At 39.4% G+C, this 26,582-nt stretch overlaps 1 protein-coding gene across 3 annotated transcripts in view; it reads left to right on the forward strand.

Moving 5' to 3' along the window:
- Positions 1-26,582, forward strand: part of ryk (receptor like tyrosine kinase) — a 50,232-nt gene that overhangs the window by 11,111 nt on the left and 12,539 nt on the right. Inside the window, exons 2-11 of one of the 3 annotated variants that reach the window (XM_022201270.2) lie at positions 7,567-7,688; positions 7,776-7,875; positions 8,449-8,580; positions 9,940-9,999; positions 11,680-11,818; positions 13,217-13,317; positions 16,249-16,332; positions 18,583-18,708; positions 24,315-24,401; positions 25,672-25,741. In XM_022201270.2, the coding sequence (XP_022056962.1) occupies positions 7,567-7,688; positions 7,776-7,875; positions 8,449-8,580; positions 9,940-9,999; positions 11,680-11,818; positions 13,217-13,317; positions 16,249-16,332; positions 18,583-18,708; positions 24,315-24,401; positions 25,672-25,741 (1,021 nt within the window). Of the gene's footprint in view, positions 1-7,566; positions 7,689-7,775; positions 7,876-8,448; positions 8,581-9,939; positions 10,000-11,676; positions 11,819-13,216; positions 13,318-16,248; positions 16,333-18,582; positions 18,709-24,314; positions 24,402-25,671; positions 25,742-26,582 lie in introns of all 3 variants that reach the window. The other 2 variants (XM_022201269.2, XM_022201272.2) reach the window with 2 other exon arrangements.

Genomic DNA, 26,582 nt, shown 5'->3' on the forward strand with positions numbered 1-26,582 from the left:
ACAAACTTGACTTTTTTTTTTTTTTACTCTGCCTTCCAACTCAAGAAGGATATTTCACCGTGCTAAATGTATCCTTGGACAACTTGTTGATGGCTTGCTGCTCTGTGTACTGTTTTTGAGCCTTTTGAGTCATTTATTTTGTTGATTCTGTTTTATTTTCCTCTCGTTCTCTTGTTGTCTCCTCTGCTCTGTGTAAACACTGCATGTTATTCACCTGATAAATGCTGTTTCACCTGAGCATGTCATGACTGCTTAGTTGTGCTGAGTGGCACAGAATTGTTGTTTTTTTTACGGAATCTGGTGCAAGCAGTTTATTGTTGGTGAATTTCTGAACGAGGTGTGGAATGAAGCGATTTTGATGAATTATCGCAATTTTTATTGAACTATTTCATTTAGCAGCATTTTAAGCTTATCGTTGGCAATTTTTCCCTGAAGGAACTGACTCTTCGCTAAGCCCCGCCCCCCTTGGTTACTGTTGCTATGCCTGTCAAGCTTTCCCTCCTAGCATGAAATATGGAGTTTTTAGTGGTACCGGTGAGTGATATTTCTCAGGAGATATGTGCAAATTTCTGGACATATTCTACAGTGATATCAGAGAGAAGCAGACAGAAGGGTCTCCAATATGCTTTTGAGAACTACATTCACCAAATTGAATGTTGGCGGAATGCAAATGAATGGGACTTTAAAATAGAGGGAAAAGCGCACAGATCTCAGTGTAAGCGCCAAACACCCCATGTATTGTCACTTCACGTCAAAAATAATCATATACAAAAACAACAATGTTCTTGTACAGCAGGGTAAGCTGATATGTATTATATTCATTTAAATTAATGTTCTGTCAACTGGCATTATCATGTGTCTGCCCATTTCTTGCTAAGCTAAATTTGTGTTTGTTTACAGCGCACCAGGATATTGCTCACATATAGTGGGGCTGATCCATACACTTGATCTCATTAAGGCACAGCAAAGTCCAGCAATATCTTGCACAAGTTTGCCACAACAGTGGCACAAACCAAGGGGTTACAACATTAATGCAGGACCGATCTCATCTGTTTTGTTTTCGCCAAAGCCAGACGTGAGCGTAGACGGAGACCCATAGATTGATAGTATATATATGCTATACCAGTATGTCAGAAGTTGTCTCTGTATATCACCAGTATTTATTTTGCTCAAATAATACACAGTATCTCAAGTTTTAAGAGAAGTAACCTTCCATTGAGACGTCTTTCTTTGCTAATGTTATCTGACCTAACACACAGAGCTACGGTTAGCTAAAATTAGCTAGCAACTTACCTTAGAACAGAAGTAGGTGTTCTTATTGATTTTGGAGGGATTCAGCTGATCATGCGGTCTCCCACACTGCTTAATCCACACGTGGCACCTTTCTTCTTGTGTCTTTGGCTTGGGGAATGCAAAAAAATCAACACCACCCTCCAAGCTTTGCGGATAACGAGTGTCGGACTTGCAAGTACCGTACGCACACCGCTTCATCTGCTGAAAGCTTGACAGACTTCTCGTGCCTAGTTACAGTTGCTAAGGTAGGATTGGGCGGTAGCCATTTGTGGGAGGGGCTTAGCGAAGGGTCAGCTGTACCTTACAAATGAAAGTTGAAAATCTGACCATGTTTTTTGTTTTTAGAATTTTGGGCTGTGATTTATTTTTATTTTTTGGGGGGGTTGGGCTCTGGTAGGTGTTGGGTTTCAGAGAGTAAAAAGACACTTGATGACTTCATATCATCATAACTGCATTAGAGTAGTTTGTTTTTTACATGTGCATTGTCTTCATCATTTCACTTCATTCTTTTTAGGTTATTTAGACGAAATTATTGACAAAATTTTACTTGTGTCACTGATAGTTTGGGCTGCAATGCAACCTACATTTCTTTACAAGTTGTACAAAGTGCATGACCTGCAATATATTGATGCAGACTTTCCAAGTATTTTGGTTGGTGGTACTCTTGCTGTCATGATTCATCTTACTTAGTGATGCCAGAAGCAGAGATAACTTAGTTGTCCTTGCATCATTTCTTCTTTTTCACCTGCTTACTGACTGTCTGTGCTTCTACTCTGGAGATATTTTAACTTTTGCTGTTGTTCATGATTTTTCTTGCAATCCTACTCCAAAATCATGTCTCTTCATTGTGCAGCTGTATCTCTTCTATCTTAGACCGTCAAACATGACTCCTCCTGCTGCCTCATGTGCCTCTGGATTTGTTTAGAGTTTCCAGTTGATAGAGTTTCACGCGGGCCTTCATTTTCTCCTTCCTTGGTTATTATGGCCAGTATCTTCCTAGTGAGAGGCTGGAGGGAGTGTTTATCTCCTGAGCACTCAGGGATGGAGGCTTTGGGAGGTATAGTGTCGACTCTGCGCACAAGAGGGTCTTTGTTATATCTGTCCTGGACCTTGCCACCTGGCCACTAGCACCTTTTGTTCTCCTCCTTCAAAGTGTGCAACGTGATCCACAGCTCACAAAAGAGAACACAGCATGCTGACTTAAAACTTTGCTGAGCCCTAGAAAGATATATTCTTATTCTTGATTTGTTGCTGTAAGTGATTTTGTGCTGTTATTTGCAGATTAATTTCATCTCATTTGTATATTTTTGCATGCGGTGCTGTCTGAAAGAGCTAGAGCAGGAGAGTGTCCTTGTCAGGTTCAGCATCTGAACCAATGAGAAAAATGTTGGAGGAGGGAAGTGAGTGGATGAGTAATCCTCTCTGCCCTCCCACAGTTGAAAGAAGTGTTGATGTGCCCTTAAGCAAGGTGCTTAAATTCTACTCCAGTGAAGCTGCTCAGTGGCCAACAGCAGTGCACTGATTGTACTGGGCAGCTCTAAAGAATAATGTGTCAGTACTTGAGGAATGTCAGCAGGGACTTAAGTGGCAGAGAGCATGTGATTATTTTTCTGTAGAATCACCAGTGACGTCATGCATCTGGGATTCTTTCATTATTAGATTTCGTCCCAAGCTGAACAAAACTGTACAAAACTGCCATGTCCACATTTAATAATGTAATAATGTGCTGCTTGGTAGGACTCTAACTAAACCAAAGGTAGTCTTTGCTGACTGAAATCATACTCTTCGACCAGTTGATGGTCACAGGAAACAAATCTGCATATCATACTAATTAAATGGGTCATAGTACGCTGAATGCATTTGATTTGCTAGCCTTATTACCTTATACTGAGATAATAATAGCAGACTCAGAGCCGACCAGCAAACCAGCATGCACTAGAACAATACAGACTGATGATACTACTGATGACTATATTGCAGACAAGTTAGCCTACTGTCTTTAGAAGATGTTGGTTGTTGAGCTGTTTTCGAAGTTTACACTTTTTAGACATCCATCTGAACAGAATTCGGCCACACAGACGACTTCTTGGACATAATCTTAGTTAGTTTGTAGCCAAATCTGAGTCCAGTAAACGTCTAATAAGTCTCCATCAGGTTCGACCAATGCAATTTCGTAAAAACTCGAGGATTTTCTTCCTGCCACCCAAGGTAATTCCCTAAATTACAATCAGACATGATACTCTTGTTAGAATGCAATGTTTTGCAGTGACAGTTACTTTGAAGTACCAACCACCTAAACATGGTCACAGACTAAGTTGGCTGGTTATCTCACAGATTTTTATGCACTCTTTTCACACCAGACTGATAGTTTTATTTATATCTCTCATTGCTATCTTCCACTTAGGTTTGACCTTTCATAACTGAGCTTCCCACAGGAGCTGAATTTTATAATGATGAGGGCTGAAGTTTTTATGACTGAGCTTTTTCCTTTTTTTCCCCCCAAGCTAACAATAGAAACTGAGGTAATAAAAAGTTATTTAAGGATTCCTTTTCCTCTTTGCACTTTTCCACTTAGGTATGCACAGAACTCTCACTGTGGATGCCAAGAGTTGTATGTTTAGTCTTAGGGCTGTTTCTACCAGCTAGTCATAGTAAAGTATAGTATAAAAGTAGTGTATAGTGCATTAGTTACAGAAGGTTTTGAGGCCTTGGTGTGGCTGCTGGTTTTAAAACAATACTATGGGCTCATCAGGTGACCTTGTTGATATATAATGGTAAATGTCTCTATATTTTCAATAGGGCTGGACCCGAATATCCGAATATTCTTTCGCTACGGCACTATCTGGATATTAATTTTGGTATCCGAATACCCCCCCCCCCCCCCCCCCCCTCCCCGTCACCGGGCGGAAAGAATATGCAGCATTACTGTCTTCCCTCCGCCTTAGGCCCACATCGGCTCATCTCCTCGTGTGATCACATAAACATATACACATATGTCTATCACATATACACATACGTCGATGTGATCACCCCCTCCTCCCCCCAGACGAAAATATTCGGAGCTCGTCTCTTCCCTCTGCCTTCGGCTCATTTCGGCTCCTCCATTCTTGTTTGTAAACACCACCCGAATGGCCGGGTGGCTGCCGTCTCTGACGTCACGCTTCACTTCTTTGCATAAACAGAAGACAAGATGCTGAAGACCGGTGTTTGGGAATTCTTCAGTTTAACTAAAGACTAAACGAGGGCAAAATGTGGACCCGGGAGACCAGACAAACGGATCCAACTATTCGGGCCGTCTCCGCCGCCACTGCCGCGCCGCCGCGCCGCCGCATGAACCACACGAACGGATATTCGTCTTTAATAGGGTCCGAATATTCGGAGGCCAGAAACCACTCTTCGGCCGGCCCTAATTTTCAATAAACAATGTCACAATATGAACAATGTCTTGTAATTGTGCATGAAGACCATATACCAGAACACTGAAGTACTAATTCCAATAGGTTATTCCCATGACTTTATGTCACTGTGTGGCAAGCTGTTTTAACCAAAGTTGTATCTGTTGGTGTGTTCTCAGTAATTTACCGGCTTAACTGACCTGCTATTTAGTCTAATTCTTTAAAATGGTATTCAGGATCAGATGCTTTTTGCACTGTAAATAATGGTTACATGCAGAAATCATGTCCTTGCAAATGTCACATAATGCATTTTATTTTTAGGTTAATTTTACCAAGAGTTTATTCCATGCAGTTTGAAAAATAGCGTTTGATGTTTTAAAATACAAAAGCAATTCCTGCAAACGTAAAGAATTCATTATAGGTCTCTCTGTTTTGGTTATTTCATCAAGTGTGCTGGAGCTGAGTGTTTTCAGATCAGTGTAGGTGATACAGTGTGCTCTGCCCTCGCCATTGTTAATCACTTGACACCGACAAAGAGAAATGGAAATGTCCTGCAGGAAATAGTCCCTCAAAACATGACATGCTGCCAGGTCATCACACTGGAATTCAAAAATGATGGTATTTTCCATTTAAGTAGTCTGCATTAGAGACTCTTGCATCTATAGTAGCAAACAATGTAATGGTGTTGTGAGGCTCTTTACATGTTGTGTCCAAACACTAAAATATACACAAGTCTGGTTTATAGACAGACCTCCTAGTAATGCTGTTTTCCCATTTCAGAAAGCAGGGGATTCAGTTCAACGTCCTTAACCTCAGGAACCACTTATTCCCTGTCCTCGGTCTGTGTACACTGACAGGCTCCTGTTACCGTTGCCCCTGATTCCTGTTTTGAAGTTCTTGCACTTTGGGTGGATGGTTGAGGTGCTGTGAGAAACACAAACTTGAGCCACGCTGGTCCTCTTTAGGCCTTTCATGCCTGGCTGCATAGTTTAATTGGTATAAAAGCTGTGTGGCCACATGTTGAGACAAGGGAGGCACACAGAGTTGAGCATGAGAAAGGCAATTATTACTGTGTGCTCTAATCACCAGGGTTTCAGATGCAGGCAGCTGTTTACAGTGAAAAAGCTGACTGTAGCTACCAGCTCTGCTCTAGTCGACAAACAAATTTAGCAACAACTGGCTAGTAAACGGCATTTATGGTTGTAAAAGAGCAGTTTTGCGAGAATCCTTACTTATTGTAGGTGTATGCTTATGTCTAATGTTGTGTATTGTCCCTAATAAATAAAAGAAAAATGTGTGCTAACACGTTTGCAATGTCAAACTGAAGTCGCTGTTGTCTTTACACTTGTTGCACTGCTTCCAGTAGGTTGATTATTGGAGGTTTAAAGTCACATTGCAATTAATGTTTGCAAAGCTTGTGATTTTTAGGTTATATTAAACGTGTGTGCATTTAATGACAAAAACAAGAATACATGAATCACTGTAATCAGAAGACTTTTCTCTCTGCAAATCAAGGCTGAAAGTCGAGACTGTTTTCTGTCTAATGTAAACACATATTGGATAGTATCTACTAGGGCTGGACCCGAATATCCAAATATTCAGTCGTGACGATGGTATCCGAATATTGATTTTGAGATCCGAATATTCGCAATGTTCAATTGCTGTTAGAGATGAAATGCTGATGTTTTGTTTGACTTATAAAATGTCTCCTGAAGTTGACTTCCTCAAATGTCAAAAATACTCAGTTTACTGACATGGAAGGGCAAACATATCAGAAAATCTTTGAAAATAAGAAGCTGGAGTCAGAGAATTTAGACTTTATTCTTAAATAATTACCCAAATCAAGTAATTGATTGTCTAAATAGTTTGGGATTGTTTTGATATTTGATAATTATTTAATAAGTTGTTGAAGATTTAATTCTAAGTTATTAGCATCAGTTAAACGGTTATTATTACATCTATTAAGCAAAATTTTATTGGAACCATGTGTTGTTGTGAAAACCGAAAAGGAGAGAAATGATCATTAACAGAAATTGAAGGCAGCAGTTTTCGTCTTCTGGCTTGTTAGATGCTAGTTTATGTAACACTTGTCTCCTCTCTGAGTTGGCAAATGCCTGAAAATGTTTTTATTTGAGCTGGGATAAGAAAGGTCTATGAACCGGAGCTCTGAGACAGCCTCGGGGTATTGCAGGAGCCTGGGCACATTCTTCCCCTCTCTTTAAACTAGATATTCAGAGACTGATAGACAGACCCCACTCTGTCAGACAGACACTTTCAAGGACTGATAGTACTGCCCCAGGCCAGGGGTGGGGATTTCACCAGCACACATTAGAGTTTTTGATGCATTAAAAAAAACAAAAACAGTGGAAAAAACTTTTTGAAGCCTTGACTTTGTTGCAGAAGGAAGAGAGAGAAGGAATTCTGCATACAGTACCAGGCTGTTCAGCTTTCTGATGTTCATGTGCTGCAGCATTTCCTCAGCTATGTGTTCACTGTTAGACTGCATGGTTGGACGGATTGTGGTTGTTATTTTTTATTTATTTATTTTTTATCTGAAGTGCTCTACTTCATTGTCTTAACCCCTTCCCCTGCCCAGTGTTTTTTTCGTGGTCATATTTTGGGTGTTGTGTCACTTGAGCATTGTAAATTTTTTCACTTGGGCACTAAGAGTTCTCAAGTACTAACAGATGTGGTTAGTCCATCTCTTTTATTGAGGGGAAACCCCCCCTCCTCTCCACAATCCAAGCTGGCAGTTGGAGTGGATATTTTACCATTTTCCTCGGGCTGCATGAGGACATTTGTTGTAAATTATCTTTTATGTCCAACGATCCAACATTTTCTAATCAGCTATGATTTTGTGTCGTCCGTCCTCACACAGGCCTCGATGCAGAGCTCTACTATGTGCGAGATGATGTGGTGAATCACTATGCATTCTCCTTCAACATGCCTGTGCCCACGGAGACCAACAGCCTTTACTTCACATGGTATTCCAAAGCGAAGGTAAACCTCAGCGTCTTTTCAGTGCACACTTACCTGTTCACGCATGTAAAGAAAACATGAATGTTAACATTTCTTTCTTATTCAAAGGTTGACTACCGGCTTGCTTTCTACATGGAGAACCCTGTGGTCCTGAACCAGCCACGGATTAACATCTCCAATCAGGGGGAGGTCCCCCGTGCTCCCTCTGGTCTGTCAAATATTGACCTTTTTAGTAATGTGCACGCCTCCAGTTTGTAGACTTCCAAGAGTGATGTCAGTAAATCCACACCTTATCTGTTCTGTGTCAACCAGATAAGAACTTAGGGAAAGAGGAACACTCCTGAGAAACTTTAGTCAAAGTTGTTGAAAAAATATTCTTGCTCCTTTATCATATAGGTTCCCACACTCCAAAGACAGAGTTGTGACATTTTAAGAAACGGGTTTATTCACTCTCTGACAGGTAGATTACAAGATCGGTACCACTCAAATGTCGGTCTGTTAAACACAAAGCTACACCAAGCAGTTGGGCTGTAGTCTCTGTGTTGTCATTTTTGAATGGTTGATTGATGTGTTGTTAATTGACCAAACTGTCATTGGTCAGAAAATCACCAGTTAGTATAATAAGGCCAAAAGTCCTCCTAAATTTAAATATCTTTCATGACAAAGTTATATAGTCTGCTATCATGTGTTTTTACCTAATTAATCAAATATGTCCTGTATCTTTGAGGTGACCAAATTTCTTTCTTTTTTTTTTTCTTGTGTGCGTTTGTTTGTTCCACAGTCTTTAGAGTGGACGTCTTGTGTTCAGGAAAAGTAGATGAAGAGGCATTTTTAACAATGCAGCTCAACCTGACCATCCACACCAACAACTACACAGTGCTCAACTTCAAGAGGAGGAAAATGTGCTATAAAAGTAAGGCACTCCGTCGTCACCTAACAGTCTGAACAAATGTAGCAATCTTCCTGGGTGTTTGTTTTGTCATTAATATCATTGCTTGTCTACTGGTAAAGCTTTTTTCATACACACAGATGTAATCACTAAAATTAACAATGGCTGTGCACTTGCTGGCTCTTTGCTAGTATTCCTGCTCCCCTCTGCTATGAAAAGTCAAATTACCATTTAAGAAAGATGTGCTTTTATCTCGTTATGTTCAGACACAAAAAATCATGTTTTCTACATAGAGTTTACATTGTGTCTGGACTTCGAAGGATTTGCTTAATTTTGGCAGCAGTCTGTGTCTGTGACACTGAAGAGTTACAGTGAGAGATGTGCAGGTTTTTGTATTCTGCTTTCATTTCGGTGCTATTTTCAAACTGCCTGCAGATAATTACATGTGGCCAAGAGGCTCCTTGCCATATGCCCCGTGGAAACCAATTTATTCCCATCTTATTTTAAGCAGGAGTCAAATTAGCAGCATGAACAGATTCTTTGTATGCCTGAGTGGTGCTCAGAATGTAAGCTGGGCCATCATCCCTGTCAACCCTTTCTTTGGATGGTCCCTGTAATGACTTAGCAGAGGACAAATAATGATGTTTGCTTCTAACTTGGTGACCTATCAACATTTTAAACTACTAGAACATTTCAAGGAGCTCATAATACTTTTTAGGAGCAAAAAAATGATTATTTTTTTGCTTCTTAGTCTCAGACGAAGTCTAAACTATGAGAGTAGAGAATACTGAATGTTCCGGTGTCCTGAACAATCCTCACTTTTGTTATTGTCTTGCACACTTTTGCACGCATCGACATTATGACTAAGCACTATTCAGAGGAGGGTATTTGTTATTCTTACTCTCTCTCAAGATAGAATGAATTTTTGTGCATATTAAATTAATTTTACATACTAAGGAATCAGAAAAAATGCTCACCACGTCCTCATTACATAGCAGACAAGCTTTTTTTTCTTTAAATTACACAGAACAACAGTTTGACTTATTCTCCAACCACATTTTCTGTGTTGCTGTCATGTTGTATGCAAAAATGACATCTCACACTGAGCTGTTCCTTTTCATTGTGGCTTCTGACTAAATTCCTTCATCCTCTGAGTTCATGAGATGTGGTAGAAATTCAAGGCTCTCAATTTACAGTGTCTATGTGGTAATAAAAGACTGAAAGCTAAACAGGGCTTCAACCTTAGTTTTTCTAAATAGACGAGCCTTTTTTTGTTTCAGCATTACACATTGTGCTGACTTCCATAGCTGTGTGACTGAATACTGTTGACTAGACTGTGACCAGAGTTGATGTAATTCTCTTTCCTTCTTCCTCTGTGAACAGGAATTGATCCTGAGACAAAGATTCCAATTTCCCTCAACAACACTCTTCCACGGCCTGACTGTAAGTAATCTTAACTCCATGTTCCTCTGCACACTGTTTGTCAAAGACAGAGATGAGTAGTGATGGAAGAAATACGCAGATCGTTTACTGAAGTATGAGTACTAATATTACATTGTACAAAAAATGTTACTTAACCCTGTTAACCCCAAGCAGTTTTGGAGCATTGTTTGCTCCCGTTGCATTTCTCCTCCCTTTAGACTCATGTTTCACTGCTATATAAAGCCCTGCACCTCTATGGAAACAGCATAGCCATGACTAGACACAGAGAAACCTCAAAAATGTCTTTTGTGTGGTGTGACACCGTTACAGTCCCATGAATCATAAAAAAGGAAGAAAAAGAAAAAAATAAGTTCAATGTATGTTTCATGAAAACTGAAAAAAATGGCAAAAATATGTATAATATTATTATAATACCTCGACTGTTATCAATACTGGAAAACACTATAGACATTTTACCACTAATATTTTTGATTCCTTTCTGTACTTGTTTCCTCTCTGCTCTGTGTAAAAACAACCTGCAATTCAGCCTGAAAATCTTGAAATTTTTGTCACTTGAGTCACTCATGGTTCTGGGTTGTGCTGGGGAACATAGTATTTTTTGTTCTTTACAGTATCTGATGTAAATGGACTTTTTTAAAGAGGTGTTTTAATGAAATATTACAAATTCATTTGTGGATTTAGTTCTGATGGAACAGCATGTCAAAGATGAGTAGTTTAGGGACCATCAGAAAACGGAAAATCTGACAATCGTTTCTTTTTTTTTTTTTTTAGTTTGTTTGCTAAATGGTGTAAATGCAAGTCATTTTTTTTCTCCAAAACTTGGCAGCAGGGTTCCAGAGGGTTGAAATAAAAGCACATCAATATCATCAAGGCTTTAAAAGTGATGGGAAATATTTATATATTATAGTATATTTTATCATTAGACCAACAATAATTATGCATCAGTGTAATAGAAGGATTCACTGTTGTAATAACTTTAATCGACTGCCTCTCAAATAATTGGAATCGAGAATTGTTAGGAACTAGAATCGATAAGTAGAATTAATTTTGTTAAAACACAAACAATACCCACTGTTGGCTCCATGTATCGTGTATCCCGGTTGGCATCGGCTTTATAAGACTGTCTGTAAAGTCTGTCTCTAAGGCTCACCATTATAGTCAAACTTTCCATAGCCAAAGCGAAATATTTCAAAGCCCAAAGAGAAGGATTCATTCTGGTATTCAAGAGCTCTCTGTCAGCCGCCCACCCCTCGGAGTGGTCGTCCTCATCTAGCAGGATTTATTCAGACCCTTTGTGAGCCCACTGCTCCAGTAACAAAGTACCATTAGTGGGTTGTGTCCCTTCTGCTTGGGTAAGCCCGAGGAACCTGGGGCCCTCTGAGGCTTTTAGAGAGGTGATGAGAAAAGCTCTCAGACACTGAATCCTGGACTCAGTCACTACTATTCCCAGCCTCCATTACCTCTAAGTGGAGCCTGAGGTGCACTTATAGTTTCTCCTCCACACTCCCCCCTCTCTCACTCACGCCTTTATCCTTACCTCATATTTCTGCTCTGCTTCTTACTTAATATCAAACACTGCTGAAGCTTCCGTGATGAGGATTTTATTTTTGTGTGTTTTTATTTCAATTTTTCTAAGTTGCTTTGTCTGATTGTCTGCATGTGTCTTGTTTCTATCAGTAGATGGTGTGACCACCCCCACTACCTCCACCCAGGTGTTCTATATAAGCGTCAGCGTCTGCTGCATTGTCATCTTTCTCGTGGCCATCATCCTGGCCATCCTGCACCTGCACAGCATGAAGAGAGTGGAGATGGAGGACAGGTTTGGCTCTTTTGCTTCTCCTGCTTCCAGAGAAATCAGTCTTTGTTGTTTATCAGCTGAGAAAGTACAGTTACTACAGTGAAGTTGGTGATTTGCAGTCCTGTGTCTGTCCCCTGTGAAGGCTAAGATAGTATTTCTGCTGAATGCTGCTGTTGAACAAAAACAGGTCATCTCCATAGTGAGGATTATATCAAGCTGATACTTTCACTTGAGCTTTCCTCCTGCTCGCTGCCTGTAATCTCTTCTGTGGATTGATGCACCAAGCTACAGAGGTTATCAGATGTCAGTGTGAAATTAGATCAGCACCTCACTGCTTTGCTATTGATTTGGGGAGGTTAGTCATTGGAACAGTTACAATTTTAAATGACTCAAGGACCGTTTGGCTGTCGAGCTGCACTGTGGTCAGTGGTTAGCACCGTCACCTTGCAGCTAGAACATCCCTGGTTCATGTCTTGGCGTGGGCCTGGGATCTTTCTGCATGGAGTTTCCATTTTGTCCCTGAGCAGCGTGGGTCTTCTCTGGATACTCCTCCCACAGTCCAAAAACCTGCTGAGGTTAACTGGTGATTTGAAGTTACCCGTAGGTGTGAAAGTGAGTGCGCTTGTTCGTCTGTGTATATAGCCCTGTGATAGCCCTGTGATAGCCCTGTGTCCTCTGCCTTCGTCCTAAGTCATCTGGGATCAGCTGCAGCCCCCCCGCAATCCTAATGAGGATTAAGCGGTGTGTAGATAATGGATGGATGAGTGTTTGCCTGTCAAATACAGTCATTTAATTTTTTTTGGAATGTGATATTTTTACTACGTAAAGTTTCTGTTGTGTTGTTTAAAAATGTGTCAAAATTTCAAAAAAAGTTTGCTTTGGTCTGTCAGCTTGAGAACACTTACTTTAAAATCACTTTGGTTTCTGATTAGCATGAACTGTGCTGTACCAGGGGAGATCTGTAGATGTTTCCATATGCTCTAGTAGCAGTGTTTCTGAACTGTTGATTTACATAGAGGCCTATACATATACCTGTAGAGATGCCTACAAGTCCTGTTCTCCCGATATAAGAGCACATGCTTGTTTGGTACAGCCTTCTCAAAAATTGCATTGTTAGTTTGATATATTTTTCAGTGAAAAAAGGCTTAAATTGTTGAAGGTAACGTAAGTGAGGAGAAGAATGCTACTTGAAGAGGAAAACACAAAAAATGGTTCTTTTTTGTCTATTTCATGTTTAAGCAATCAGTTTTAAGGTCTGTAGCAGTTTAATCAACAACCTATTTACACAGTAGCAAGACCTTCCTTCATAATCACTGGAAACTAGACAGTAACTGAAACATTCATACAGCAAGGTTTGTATTAAACAAAAAGCTGCTGCAGAAATAACCGTTCTGTATTGTTTCTTTCTGTGTGTTTCAGTGTGAGTGACAGTGGAAGCTCGCAGGGTTTGTCTCAGCCGTCCACTCAGACCACACAGTACCTGAGAGCCGACACTCCAAACAACGCAGCACCAGTCACCAGTGAGACATTTTACTTTCTCTCTCTCCACCGTAACACCAACCAAACACTCACTTCAAGTTTTATTTTGAAAAAATGTTCGTAGCAGATGAGTGCTAAAAGTCCATGCAGTGAATCATTGTGTCTTTTTTCTTTTCTTGCACTGGCATCTGCACATGTGCATGCTTTTCCAAATGCAATAATTGACTGGGAATGACCTTATTAGCTTAACTGGTATCATAAGATAGCAAACACAGCTCCTGCAGTGATGTTCTGTTTCTTTTTGTCGCTTCCACCCTTGTGACCTATTAACTGTGCGGGCGATGTGTAAATGTCATCGCCATGTGCTTTGCGTCAGGCAGTAAGAGAGGTAAAAGCGGTCCATTATTGTGGAGCTGTGAGGGAGTGAACAACTCTAAATTGATGTAAATATAGAGCACGGTGGGAAAAGGGCCGATACACAGTATCAAGGTTATAGTGAGTGCTAAAGCCTTAGATCTTGGCTACATTAGACCTGCATTAGAGTATTAGAACTTACTTTTGCCAGTTTGTCTTTTAGCAGTTCGTCACTTAAACAGTAAGTGAATCTTAACTTGAACATTTTTCCTTCAGTAGAGCTCTTTGTTCGTTGTTGTCATCAGGTTGGACTGTTATTACTCACCCAGGCCTTACATCTCTTCGACACCAATTGTAGTTATGGGTAAATCTGTCCTGTATTAGTGGAAAGTGGAAATAATTTGACACGATTTAGCCTTCTAATCACAGTGACAGTGCAGTGGAAGGCCATCAAAGGAGATTAAGGATTGCAAATAAAACAGTCACCACAACAGTCACCAGAAAATACTGTTAATTTTTCAACAAATATTTTTTATTTGCTTTTTTTTCTTGCTGTTTTCTTGCTCTCTACTAATTCATTCAACCTTTTTCTGTACTTGAACATAATATACTGTTTTTGTGTTGTACACCAGCAGTCCCCAACCTTTCTTGCGCCACGGACCGGTTTAATGTCAGACAATATATTCACGGACCGGCTTCTATGGTGTGGCAGATAAATACAACAATATAAAATGATACCACCGGCTAGGGTGACCATGCGTCCTCCTTTGCCCGGACATGTCCTCTTTTGAGACACTGTCCGGCCTGTTCAGTCGGTGTTTATAAAGTCCTTCAAATGTCCGGGTTTTTGATCTTGCCTAGCTTGAGCGCGTCACAGACCAGTGTATTTATCATTCACATTGAATGGTTCCTTTGGAAACACGCTCTGAGAGGCGGAGTTTGAGCCGAACCTCGGAACGTGTATTTATTCATTCACAAATCAGTACAGAGAAAAAAAAACCCGCCAAAAAAACGTTTTTTTTTGCGCGAGCTCTCGCACGATTTCGGAACAAGATTTGCTTTCTAGCATCCTGAGATTTGGATACAGACCACATCAAAGAGCGATCGCCAGGTAATGTGGAGGTTTTCGTTCACTTCTCATCTCTAGTATGTTGTGGGACACTCGTTGAGACTATCTGAGCTGGTCAGTGTGGGGAAAAAAAGCACGTTAGGGCGGACTTTGACGCGGGGGGGCAAGTTGCCCCATACTTTTCGCTAGCTGAGCTGCTAAGCTGCCTGACTGGCTAAATACTGGAGCTATGTCGAAAATTCATTTCTCCATCACTCACATGTATGAAATTACATACAGAAACAGACCCCAGGTTGAAAAAAACCGAAATTCCCCTTTAACATAAACATTGCATTTCCCTACTATAGAAATCTGATTGACCATTTCATTTAGGTGCATTTTATGTTCGAATTTGAGCTTTTTGAGTGAATTTAGCAACTACATGAACAAAATTGTAACAGTTGTTTTGCTTTCTCTGGTGGTGCATCTTCCAGAGTAGCTTCCATGTGTTTACTGTTCAGGTGCTTATGTTTTGTGCTGTGCTGCTTTGGTCGGCCATCCAAACTGCACAGTGTACAAACCATCTTTTTTTGTGACAATCTGATGCTCCGTTATACTTTAGAAGCCTTGGATCTCTGAAAACTTTTACACTCAGTAGCAGTTTCCATTGCAGAAAGTGTAGCACTGACTGAAACAACTCTGAAATGTAACTTTTTTTTAAAAAAAACAAACTGTAAACCTGAAGCATTTTGGGGGGATGCCAGTTTTTTTTTTTTTACTTTAACTGTTGATGCCAGTTTCATCCTGCATCTCCACCAAGTGAGTGCTCATTTAAATAAAAATTCACAATCAAAATTAATTTAGTGTCCAGCAATTTAAAAGGAGGACACATTCTGGTCTAACAATAATTCCTACTGTTCTTAGAAAGAAAGATTTTTGCTCTTTTTGCTTGTTTGACCAATTTTCACATTTTCAGAAAACTTTGTTGAGATCTTCATGTCAGCAGCATACAATGCAAAGTAATCCATGGGCCTTAATCAGATGGTGATTTGTCAACATGTTTGGTCGCTGTTCATATTACATATGGACTGATATATCTGCCAGGATGGAAAGTTGCATCAAATACAATAACTTAAATGCTCTTTCAGTTCATATCTTTGTGTTGTTTTGAAACCCATTGGAAAACCACAGCAGCTGCTTTTCTGTCTTTATTGCCAGTGTATGATCCATCATCGCCCTCTTGTGGATTAAACCCACACCTCACCCTGTGTGCATTTTGTTTGACCCACTTGGCTTTTCCTAATGTCTGACACTCTGCTGAATGTTATTTTTTTGTACCACCATCCACTCTCTTTTTTTTACCCAACTCCTCATTGGCAAGTTTACCCAACTTGCAAGCATGCCTGCTGTGATGGATGTTCAGTGTATGAGCTGTGAAGTCACAGCGAGAGTTGTATACATCCATTCATCCATTCAGGTCATGTTGTAATTTGTGTGAGCTATCCATTAAACCACTTCTTTCTCCCTTTCTCCCACCCTCCACTCCCCCACTTTCTCCTCTTGCCATCAGACAATCACCCTGGTTCTGCACCCATTCTCCAGCTTGCTGCCTCCTCCTTCCAAAACCCCGGTGCTCCCCCCAATGAAACCAAAAGTAAGTTCCAGTGAAGCTTGGAGAGACAAGTTCAATCTCAGTAATAATATTTTGTTATCACGCTTTAACCATATTTTGATCCCAGTTTTCTGAACTTTAGACTGCTTGAAAAGGCACTGTATGTGGTCGCAGCTATCTACCCTGATGTCCTGCTTGTCGTTAGGGAACCTGATAGAAATTCATTCTTTTAAAGGCTTCCCTTCCTCCTGGTGGCTGATTCAAGCCTCAGATCCTGGTCCAATGCGTCTCATCTGCTTTGTACTAACATTCTTTTTGTCTTTTGTTTGACAAGTTACACGAGTGCTTCTGTAGGTGTTTGGAATTTAGCAGAATTGTCACTGAAAGTACCTATTTAATTACAATTATTTTTCAATATTCAACTATTTTGACTGAGTTATTTTTAAGAGAAAAATGCTGAACATTCTCTGGTCCCATTTTCTGTACTGTATTTCTCTGCTGTAGAACTTTGTAAATTAAGTTTAGTTTGGGTTTGACACAGAACCATTTGTTTAAATATCACAAACATGTGAAATAGACATATTTGTCTTTTTCTGTCATTATAGAGTCTAACGAATGAATTGGTGAATCCTAAACATACTTGACAGTGAATCAATAATATAAATGCTCATTAGTGATTGAAGCCTGACCGAAAACAATCCTAGAGGAAGATGCACTGTCTTTTAGATGTGTGTAACTTCAGATGTAAAATTATCTTTGTTTATGCAGTTTGATCATATCGTTTACTTCAAAAAAAGGTTGATGAATGATAACAAGTAGTCATTAAGATATTCTATTAAATACCTGCAAACACCTGCAGTATTATTTCGTTCATTGGTTTATCTGAACTCAAACTGAGTAAGTGAACATTAAAAACACCAGGGACTTGATTCACTCAGAAGTCGAACATCCGTATTACAGCTACCATTATTTATGTATTACGTACTTATTGTAAGCAGATTTGAGTCTGCAAAGTGCTTTATGAATTACAAATTACGGTCTACTTCAGTCTGTGGGTGAGCTCCTAATAGCTGGAAGAAAAGAAAAACCTGTTGTCCTCTGTAGTCTGGATTTGGGACACAGCACTAGATAGTTTTTGGATCATTGTTTCTTGCTGTTGCATTTACCTGAAGAAGCTTCTGCATGAGGAGCTTTCAGTTCATGTTTTCAAGCAGAAATGGGCTGTTACTGACACAACAGAAAAAAGATCAGTTATGAACATTTTTGCACCCTAGTTTTCTTTTATGTTGCGACCTGATCGTAGTATTTGTTGTCGTGTTTTTAATTGCTATATCCTTGTCCTTTGCTGCATCTCAAAGTTCATTATTTGCTTGTCTTCCTTTTAGTACACTGTTAAAAATTAGTAGTGCTCATATTTTGATCTCTAGGGGGCAGCATTGATATGCATTGTGTTGTAATTTTTCTGCACTGTTTTCATGTAGAAGCAATGATTTAGGGATATTTTGTGTCATTTATTGTGTTTTTTAAGTATCATCTTGAGATTAAAGCTTCAACCTGACCTCTATGTCTTCTCATATATAACTCACATTTTATGGCACACTATCAGACACAGTTCAAATGTGCAAAAAGAAGCTGTTGTCTCCTAGAGGAAAATTGAGTGTCTTTGGATGCAACTTTATCAGTGAGTTTTCTGTTGTTTCTATCCATCATCGGGTTTGTCTAAGCAGCTGCACACAGTTCAGCCTGGCAGTCGTCCCCGCTAGCTGCAGATGTAGGAGGTTTTGATGAGTTATTTCTTGTTACTGACATGTTATGCACACATGGAGTATGCTGATAAAAAGAGGTTGTGTTTACAATGTATATCTGTGTGCAGACACTGTGGGGAACTTTGTTTGTTTTTTGTATCCAGACTTGCTCCTGCTGCAGTAAACCAGCAGCCAATCACAGTGTGTACATAGGGAGGTTATGTAATAGACGTGCTGTAATACAGGACTTTGCATGAAGTTGCATTGATGCAACATGTGTAGGGTACTATACATGTCATGTTGAGTGTGTTTCTTGTAATTTGCTGGATTTTTTAAAATTCAAATGATGATTCCTCTTGCTTTAGAGCAAACTTTTCCCTTGAATTTCAAAAATTACTTTGTCAAAAGCCATTCAAAGTAAAAGCCCTCAGGTAGTTTTCGAGAGATAATCCAGGTTAAAAGACCTGTCAATCAGTTTCAACAAGTTTTGCTTACATTTGGATCAGGTGTGCTTTTAATGTGAGTCTGTATTTTTCTGTCCTCACAGGTTACCCATCTCTCCGTATAGAGAAGAACGACCTGAGGAGCGTTACTCTATTGGAGGCCAAAGCTAAAGTGAAAGACATTGCAATCTCAAGGGAGAGAGTCACACTACGAGATGTTTTACATGAAGGTATTTGCTTGATTTACAGTTATATTCTTCAGAAGAATGCGATCCCCCGTTTCACCGAAAAGTGGAACAGTAATTCTGAGCAGCTCTTTCTAAGACCGCAGGTTGTCATGTGGTTCAGTGAACATTTCTTCCCTGTACTTTGCTCAGGAGTCTGATGTTGTTTGAGCAATGTGGTTTTGAATGGTGGAGAGGTTTTCAGTTGCAGTTATTAACATCATATATCACAAAAAACATGCACAGACATCATGTTAGTAAATGTGTCTTTAACCTAGTATTTGTCAGATTTGTGAGGATTACTCTCTACAGTTGGTTTAAAAATTTGACATACTTTTCAGCACACTGAAAACTCTATTTACTTTCATGGTTTTATTTGTTGCATGAAACAGAGAAAGAGAAAATCGAAACAGTAAAATGTGTAGCAACATGAGTCAGAAAACCACACATTTACACCATAAATCTTCTCCAAGTAAAACACTGAGTATGAAGAACATGAAATACTCCAAATGCTACCAGAGTAAAGGGGATAATGATATACTCACAGAATGAACAGAGCAATACTGTGCAAATTGTCTTGACAGCAATCCTATAAAAATGGATTGAAAATGTAAAATAGATCAAAGTTTGACAGGAGACGTAAAACAAAATAACGAGAACATGTTCTGCATTTTAACTCGCATCTATTAAGTATTTACAACCTACTGAAAGTATATTACATTTTCAAAACAGAGTTGCAGAGGCATCCTGACAATCTGACAAAATCACAAACTATAGAGGAGAACACCTGCTGGAAGACCATAGTTTTTAGGGTCCGAGCACTGAACGGTCCTATTGTAATGTATTATTATTATTATTCTGTCTTTGCGTGACGAGGGAAATGCATTTTTGGCGGCCTTAACTTACCTGAAAAGTTCTGAAACTTTGCACACACATCAGGACTGGTGAAGAATTTGATATTTAATGAGAGTTGCGCATGTGTCTGACAAAATGGCTCCATCGCAAGCCCCCCCCCCCCCCCCCCCCCCCCCCCCCCCCCCCCCACACACACACACACACACACACACACACACACACAAAATTGAAAAACGTGGTCACTACACCAACTGGGAGACGGTTTCATCTACAGCTACACAATTTTGTAGGCATACACAGCACATCAGGACGCACAAATAAGTCAATCATGGCCAAACTGGAAACCCAACAGGAAGTCAGCCAACTTGAATTACCTGTGATTTGCTGAGATTAATAACTCACTAGTAAGTCCGAGACATGTCAAATTTGGCCCGCATATGCACCAATCATACTTGATGAAAAGATATCAAAATGTTGTGCAGAAGTCAAAGAATGTGGCCATGGTGGTGCCCACATGTTCACGTTTTAATATTCAAACAGTTACTGCGTATATATATTCAGGTTTGTAAGATCGTTATACATCTTTTTCTTTAATGTTTTAGAGCCTCTGATTTATTGACAGCTGTAGTTTGTGATGAACTGAACCGTCTCATTCTCAGTTCTATCAGTGGATCCACTAAAACTTTTCAGAAACTGATTGCTGAAAAAATATTAAACCTTCACGAGGACACTTCATAAACAGGGATGGATGGTTTTTATTTTTAAGGCACAGTAACAGTCATAAGAATAGAACAAAGTCGTACTACAGATAATGAAGACAAGACAGTAATTCTGAAGCACACAGTCAGCGATCGAGTAAAGCATTAAAAATATTATTTTATGAATATTAACTTTAACTTCTTTTAAGCCCATTTTTTCTATGAACAATAAAAAAAACATACACTATGAGGCCAAACTGTGACCGTTAGAAAAACGTAAAACAACCTTTTGAACCATCAGAGCCAGCGGCAGATTTCTCTGACCGGCCGCTCATAGCCGTCTAACCTGGAGCCTCACATCTCCAAAACCGTTGGAGTAAATTTTTAATCAGGCTTTATCTGGATAAACTGACCACATATTTGACATTCACATAACTGATGTTTGCTTTCTGAAGTGTTCGGAAGACTTTATCTATCCTGGATAAGACTAAGCATATTTCCTTGCCTACTGAAAGCAGTGATGTTGCCTATAAGTAGTTTTATGCACAATTGTGGTAAGTGAGGAGATGATATGCTTTCATAAAACAAAAGTAGTGTTGTTGAAGCAGTTGTTCAGGTGCTCAGAAAACTTTTTCGTGAAGTCAGCAACATCATTAAAACAATATATCAATAGAAGTCAAGTGCAGAAAAATGAAGCTAATGTGGAAGTCCCAAAAACTGTATTTCCTCAAATGGCCACTTGAGGCTGGAACCAAACACAGGTCAATCCCCACTGACCCTCATGTTAAAAAGGTTAACTTTATGGCAGAAATAAACATGTTTACAGCCTAGTACAAAAAGCAGTTTTTGTCTATATATCTAATTTACCCATTTGTGACAAGTGTGCCATCACTCACACATTTAAATTGTGTTAAAGTTTAAGATTATGCATAATTAAGGGCGTGATGCTTTGAGCGACCTCTTTGCTAACTTCTGGATCACCACACTGAGCTTAAAAACCGCTGTTTAGGAAACCTTTACAATCTAGTCACCTAGCTAGGAAGCTTCTTATTTCATACTGGACAAGTGGTGATTTTTGAAAGTATTTTAACTGATTAGGAGCATTAATTGGTTAATCCATCCATCCATTTTCATTTTATTATTATTTGTTATTGGTATAAACTGCTGGGGAAGTACCACACATTCTGGCATTATATAATCACAAATAAATCCACTTTTTCCTTTGGCCAATCTACCTCTGAAACTGGTATTAAACTGAAGGCTGTGTGGTGCTGGTAAAACAAGATTCCTTGAGCGGTTGTTGCAGCTTGTGAACTATGGTTATTTCAAGATGTGAAACAGCTACAAGGAAACTTAGAAATTGTTAAAGCTTTTATCTAATAAGGTAAACACTGCATGAAGCTAAGATAGCGTAGTGAAAGAATAAAACAATTGTAAAGACTATTTGTTTCTCATTTTAAATTTTTTATTGGCAACAGTGAGACACAAAACTGTAGTTTATAAGCACCGTCGTTGTTATTTATTGCATAATGCGCCTTTTAATTTTAAAAAGTGGTCTGTGAATATGAATGCTGCTTATTTCCTGACACAGTACGAACATGCCTCATCAGATCAGTGTCAGTAAAAACTTACCAAAGAACCTAAAAAATGCTGAAATTCATTCCCACTGAAGCATATTACATAATGACAGTGATAATTAGATGTTGGAAATTTGTAAATCTTTTTTATTTGGCTTTGTATTAAAGATATGCACCAGTGTTTGGGCTTCAGTTTGGCTCTGTTAACCTGACCTCGGCTGATGTTGAAGGCGGTGCAGCATCGTCATGGAGTAATGGTACTAAACAAGACTGTACTTCACTTTCTGGAGAACTGCCCACACCAGGGTTTAGTGTTGCTGTTTGTATGATGTAATAATTACCCAAGGGTGAATACAACACAATGGAAAGAAAAGTGTGGGTGTTCTGTTTTTACTGACACTTAACAGCTTTCAGTGGTTTGTAGTCACTGCTTCTGTTTAGATGTAGTGTATGCAGGACTCCGTTTTCAAATACTCATTTTAACCTGTTTTCACGTAGGACTGTTTACAATACAAAAGTTATAATGGAACCTCTCAGTCTGAAAGAAATATTAAAATATACTGTCTGTGTCAGTGAGTTGCTTCACCACTTTGCATCCAGACTTAAACATCTGTGTCTGAGATGTTCAGACATTCGTGGTTCCCAAGACGTATTCATATTATTCATATGGTCAGTGTGACTATGTTAGCATTTTTCTTGATGTAGCCTCAAAGATCTGCCAGCATGGACAACCTCTGCATTTCTTTAAGTTTGGTCTTTAGTTGATTGTCTACTTTACAACATTTCAAATAACCTGTTGTTAAAACTTCATCATAGCTGTTTCCCACTCCGGTGACATTGCATGACTTTGTCTTGTACAACTAAAGTTTGTTTTTTTTATTATTTCTGTGTTTTTCTCTGGTGCTTTTTTCCCAGAAGTATTAAGTTCAAGACCTCTAAGGTACGATCAAAAAGTTTGGCGAATGCACCTATAGACAGCAAAAACATTTTTGAATTTGACCACCATCTCCTTTGAAGTGGTCACCTTGTGCACTAATAGTGTTTCTGCCGTGTTTTGACTGCTCTCTTCAAGTCCCAGTAAGTAAACTTTGCAGACTGTAGTGAAATAACAATTGCACATGTGGAAAATGACTGAACAGGACGGGCAGAAAGGGTGCCAAACTTGGCAGGGCCACTGGGAGCAGTGTATCGCTGCACAAGGTCAGTACTTTGAAGGGGAGGGCATCCAAATTTAAATCAGTTAGGGTTTTTGCTTTTTATAGGTGCAATCTTAAGGCTTCTTGATCATACCTCACATACTACATAAAGCAGCTACAAGGGTCAAAATCTTGTAGCTATTAGCATAGGCAGCTGTGACCCCATAAGCAACCCATTTAACCTTTGTGTTTCTGTAGCACCATAGAATCCAAAACTTTAAATGTGATGTCACCTCCAAATGCTCCAAAACAACAAAAATAGCAATAAATTTCACTTTGAAGATCGAGAAAGCAGAAAAACGGAACTTGTTGTCGCTTGAAGTTTTCCGAATCACCATGGGGACCCACAGCACAGTGTTTCAAGACTGCTCAGAATTACCGTCTCTGGACTAGGTACTTTTTTCTCTCCCAAAAGTAACCCTTAAAGAGGTTCTACAAAGTTTCTTGTCATCAAACATGTACAAAAGTTCAGGCTGCTCTAAAATTTCCTCCAAATCCCTTGAGTGGAAAGCCACCTTATATTTTCAGTATGCTCAACAGTCATCTACAAGTAAACATAAATATGCATATTATCTGTATTTGTGTATCTGTCAAACTCCTGCTTGCTAGCTATCCACATTCGTCACACTCTCATACAAAACGACAGCAAATTTAATATCAATTTTTAAAATGCAAAAGAAGAAACAACAAATAGAAGACATACAAGGCCGCGTCTCAGAGGGATGAACTTAGAACTGACTTCTGTTTTTTAGGAGTCAGCAGGTCCAGACAGGCTTGATGAAGAAGGCAGGGGAGGGAGAGAAACACTTCAACACTAACCCTGTTGTTATGCTTCGTCTCCTTTCCTGTTGAAACATAAGGCAAAGTTAGCCCTGGGGCTGAGATTTTTTTTTTAATTTATGTTGATGGTTTATATTCTGAAATGGCATTTTACCTCAGAAAAGTCCTGGAGCTGCGGGGTGACAGTTTAGACAAAGGAGATGATGAACGCGCTCAGTTGGCCTTTCCACATTGTACGTATTTCTGAATCGTTCTAAGTGATGAAAGGTCCTCTGAGCTCCACTGAGCTGCTCTTGTTTTGGCTCTTGTCTGTGAAACAGGAGCCAGAACTGCCAAATCTCATTTAGAGACAAAGCGTTTTAAGCAGGAGCATGTCCACCTCTGTCTGCAGAGCAGCCAGGCATGGCGGCCAGTGAGTGAGGTGACATTTCTCTGAAGGAGATGCCTCTGGCTCTCTCACTCTTGCCCTTTTCTGTAGATAAAAACTTGTGGTTTGTCTTTGACAGGCACATTTGGCCGCATCTTCCACGGTGTGCTGCTGGATGAAAAGGACCCCAGTAAGGAAAAGCAGGTCTTTGTGAAGACAGTGAAAGGTATGCACTCTGTTCCAGCGATAATCCACAGTTGTATCCACGCTCTTAAAAGAAATCATATGTTTATCTCTCCTATCAGTGTTAACTGATCCAGTGTGTTTGCTTATGAGTCAAAAGGTTACAAATCAGGTTATGCAAGTGACTGAGGAACATGTACTATAGTAACCTGGTAACCACAAATCTGAAAGGACATGCAGCGATCAGCAACAAGGCATATTTTATACCCCAACATATTTTGTAAGCTTGGTTCAGTGATTTTATCCATATAGTTGTAGATGCTGCCTCCTGACCCACACTAGATTTATGGTTCAACAGTGGAAGACAACTTTGATAGGCTTCTACAGGCTCCTTGGTATCATATTTCAGTTTTATTTGCAATATGTGTGGACTTTCTTTCATCCAGACGCACTACGTACAAAATTATTTGTTATTCAGGGGAAGATTTTCTTGTGAAATCAGAATTGTCTGCTCCCTTAAGCAGATTCCTCATTTGTATGATAGTTAGGAAATCCGCTTCCTGGAATATGTCAACTGTACCCTGGTTTCTTTAAGTGCATGTAAACATGACCCATGCCAAAGACGTACGACGAATAGTGAAGGACTGAGACATAACAGTTCAGCTGACAGTCTGTGCTATTTAAAATAACAGAGCAGTGGTGGTGAGCATCGTAGATTGTTAACTAAACACTGTCAATCTGCAATAGTAGGTGCTCTTCTAATGGCTTCAGCAGATGGCCATACATGGTTTCAAACCTGTAAACAAGCGCCCAAATTTGTCGGTACATTAATTAGAAGTCTTACTCATGCAGCACAGTTGCATGCCAGTGGAGGGGCTCCCTGACGTGGGTCCGTCAGGTTCTTTGTTAGCGGCATGTGTCAGCGTTCTCTGCCAGTTGCCTTCTGACCTCTCCATTCTCTCATGTTTACTCAGGGAGGGGTGGATACTGATCTGTGAACAATATCCTCATGCCAGTTTTGGCTTTGTTAAAGTATTTACTTCCTCCCCATACGCCTTTTGGGAAGGGAACAATGCTGCTTTCCATAAGTACCAGACGATGGCAAAGCTGCAATCACAGATTAAAAACGGACACAAGTCAGTTTTCCTCTGAAGTTTCCCACTACAAATGACTGTTGGCAGAGAGACTGTGCAGTGAAACAGATAAAAATCAAACATCACACGGGGTCAGAGAGTAAATGTGTCCTTACCTTTTCAACTCTGACTAGTTGTTCTAGTGTCTTTTTTAAAAAAAATTAAATGCTGTCTCTTCAGATCATGCTTCTGAGGTGCAGGTGACCATGATGTTGACTGAAAGTTGCAAACTTCGTGGACTTCATCATCGGTAAGTGGAAGAGAAAATAGCACGATAGTGTTTCTATACTTTTTTTTTCTCTGTTTCAGCAATGCTGACAGTGAGTCCAGATATGGACTATGACACCTCTAATTTTCACCTTTTATTAGAGCCTTAAAGTTATGTCATTCAAGGCTGTTCTTTTTATGGCGAAAGACAAAAATGGAGATAAAATTGTTCAGGAGTTGGTCGGATCAGTCTTTCATGTAAGTGTGTATCGGCCATGTTTCTTCAGAGTCTCCAAAGAGAGAAACATCTGGTTTCAAAAGAGACCAGGATCATGCATGTGGTTTAATAATAGCTTTCAGTTTATTTTGTTTATGTCCTGGATAAGCATTTTTGAATAATTTTACAGGAATGGTAAAGTGGTTAATTTAAACAACAATCATTTAACCTCTTAAGACCTGCCATCCACATATGTGGACATGTTTTTGTTTTTTGATATTTTTTTTCCCTAAAGGACATATTGTTAATACTAATATTACTACTTCTACTACTACTACTACTACTACTACTACTACTACTACTACTACTACTACTACTGCAAATAATAATAATAGTAACAACAATGTAAATCTAGTAAAAAAATATATAAAATGTAATAAACATAATAATCAGATATTAGATATTATCCTGTTATTATATTTATTGGTTACTTCTTATCCCAAGTAAGTAGAAAAAAATAAAATGCAAACCAAACCAAAGCTTGGGTCTTAGGAGGTTAAAAAAAACACTTCAAAGTGATCTAACACCAACACGGTTTGTGTTTTAGACCACCAGGCCACTGTCACATGCCCAGACTGAAGTATTGACCTGTACTGTGTTTACACAT

This window comes from Acanthochromis polyacanthus, chromosome 4 (assembly GCF_021347895.1).
Source record: "Acanthochromis polyacanthus isolate Apoly-LR-REF ecotype Palm Island chromosome 4, KAUST_Apoly_ChrSc, whole genome shotgun sequence".
NCBI classification, from domain to species: domain Eukaryota; kingdom Metazoa; phylum Chordata; class Actinopteri; family Pomacentridae; genus Acanthochromis; species Acanthochromis polyacanthus.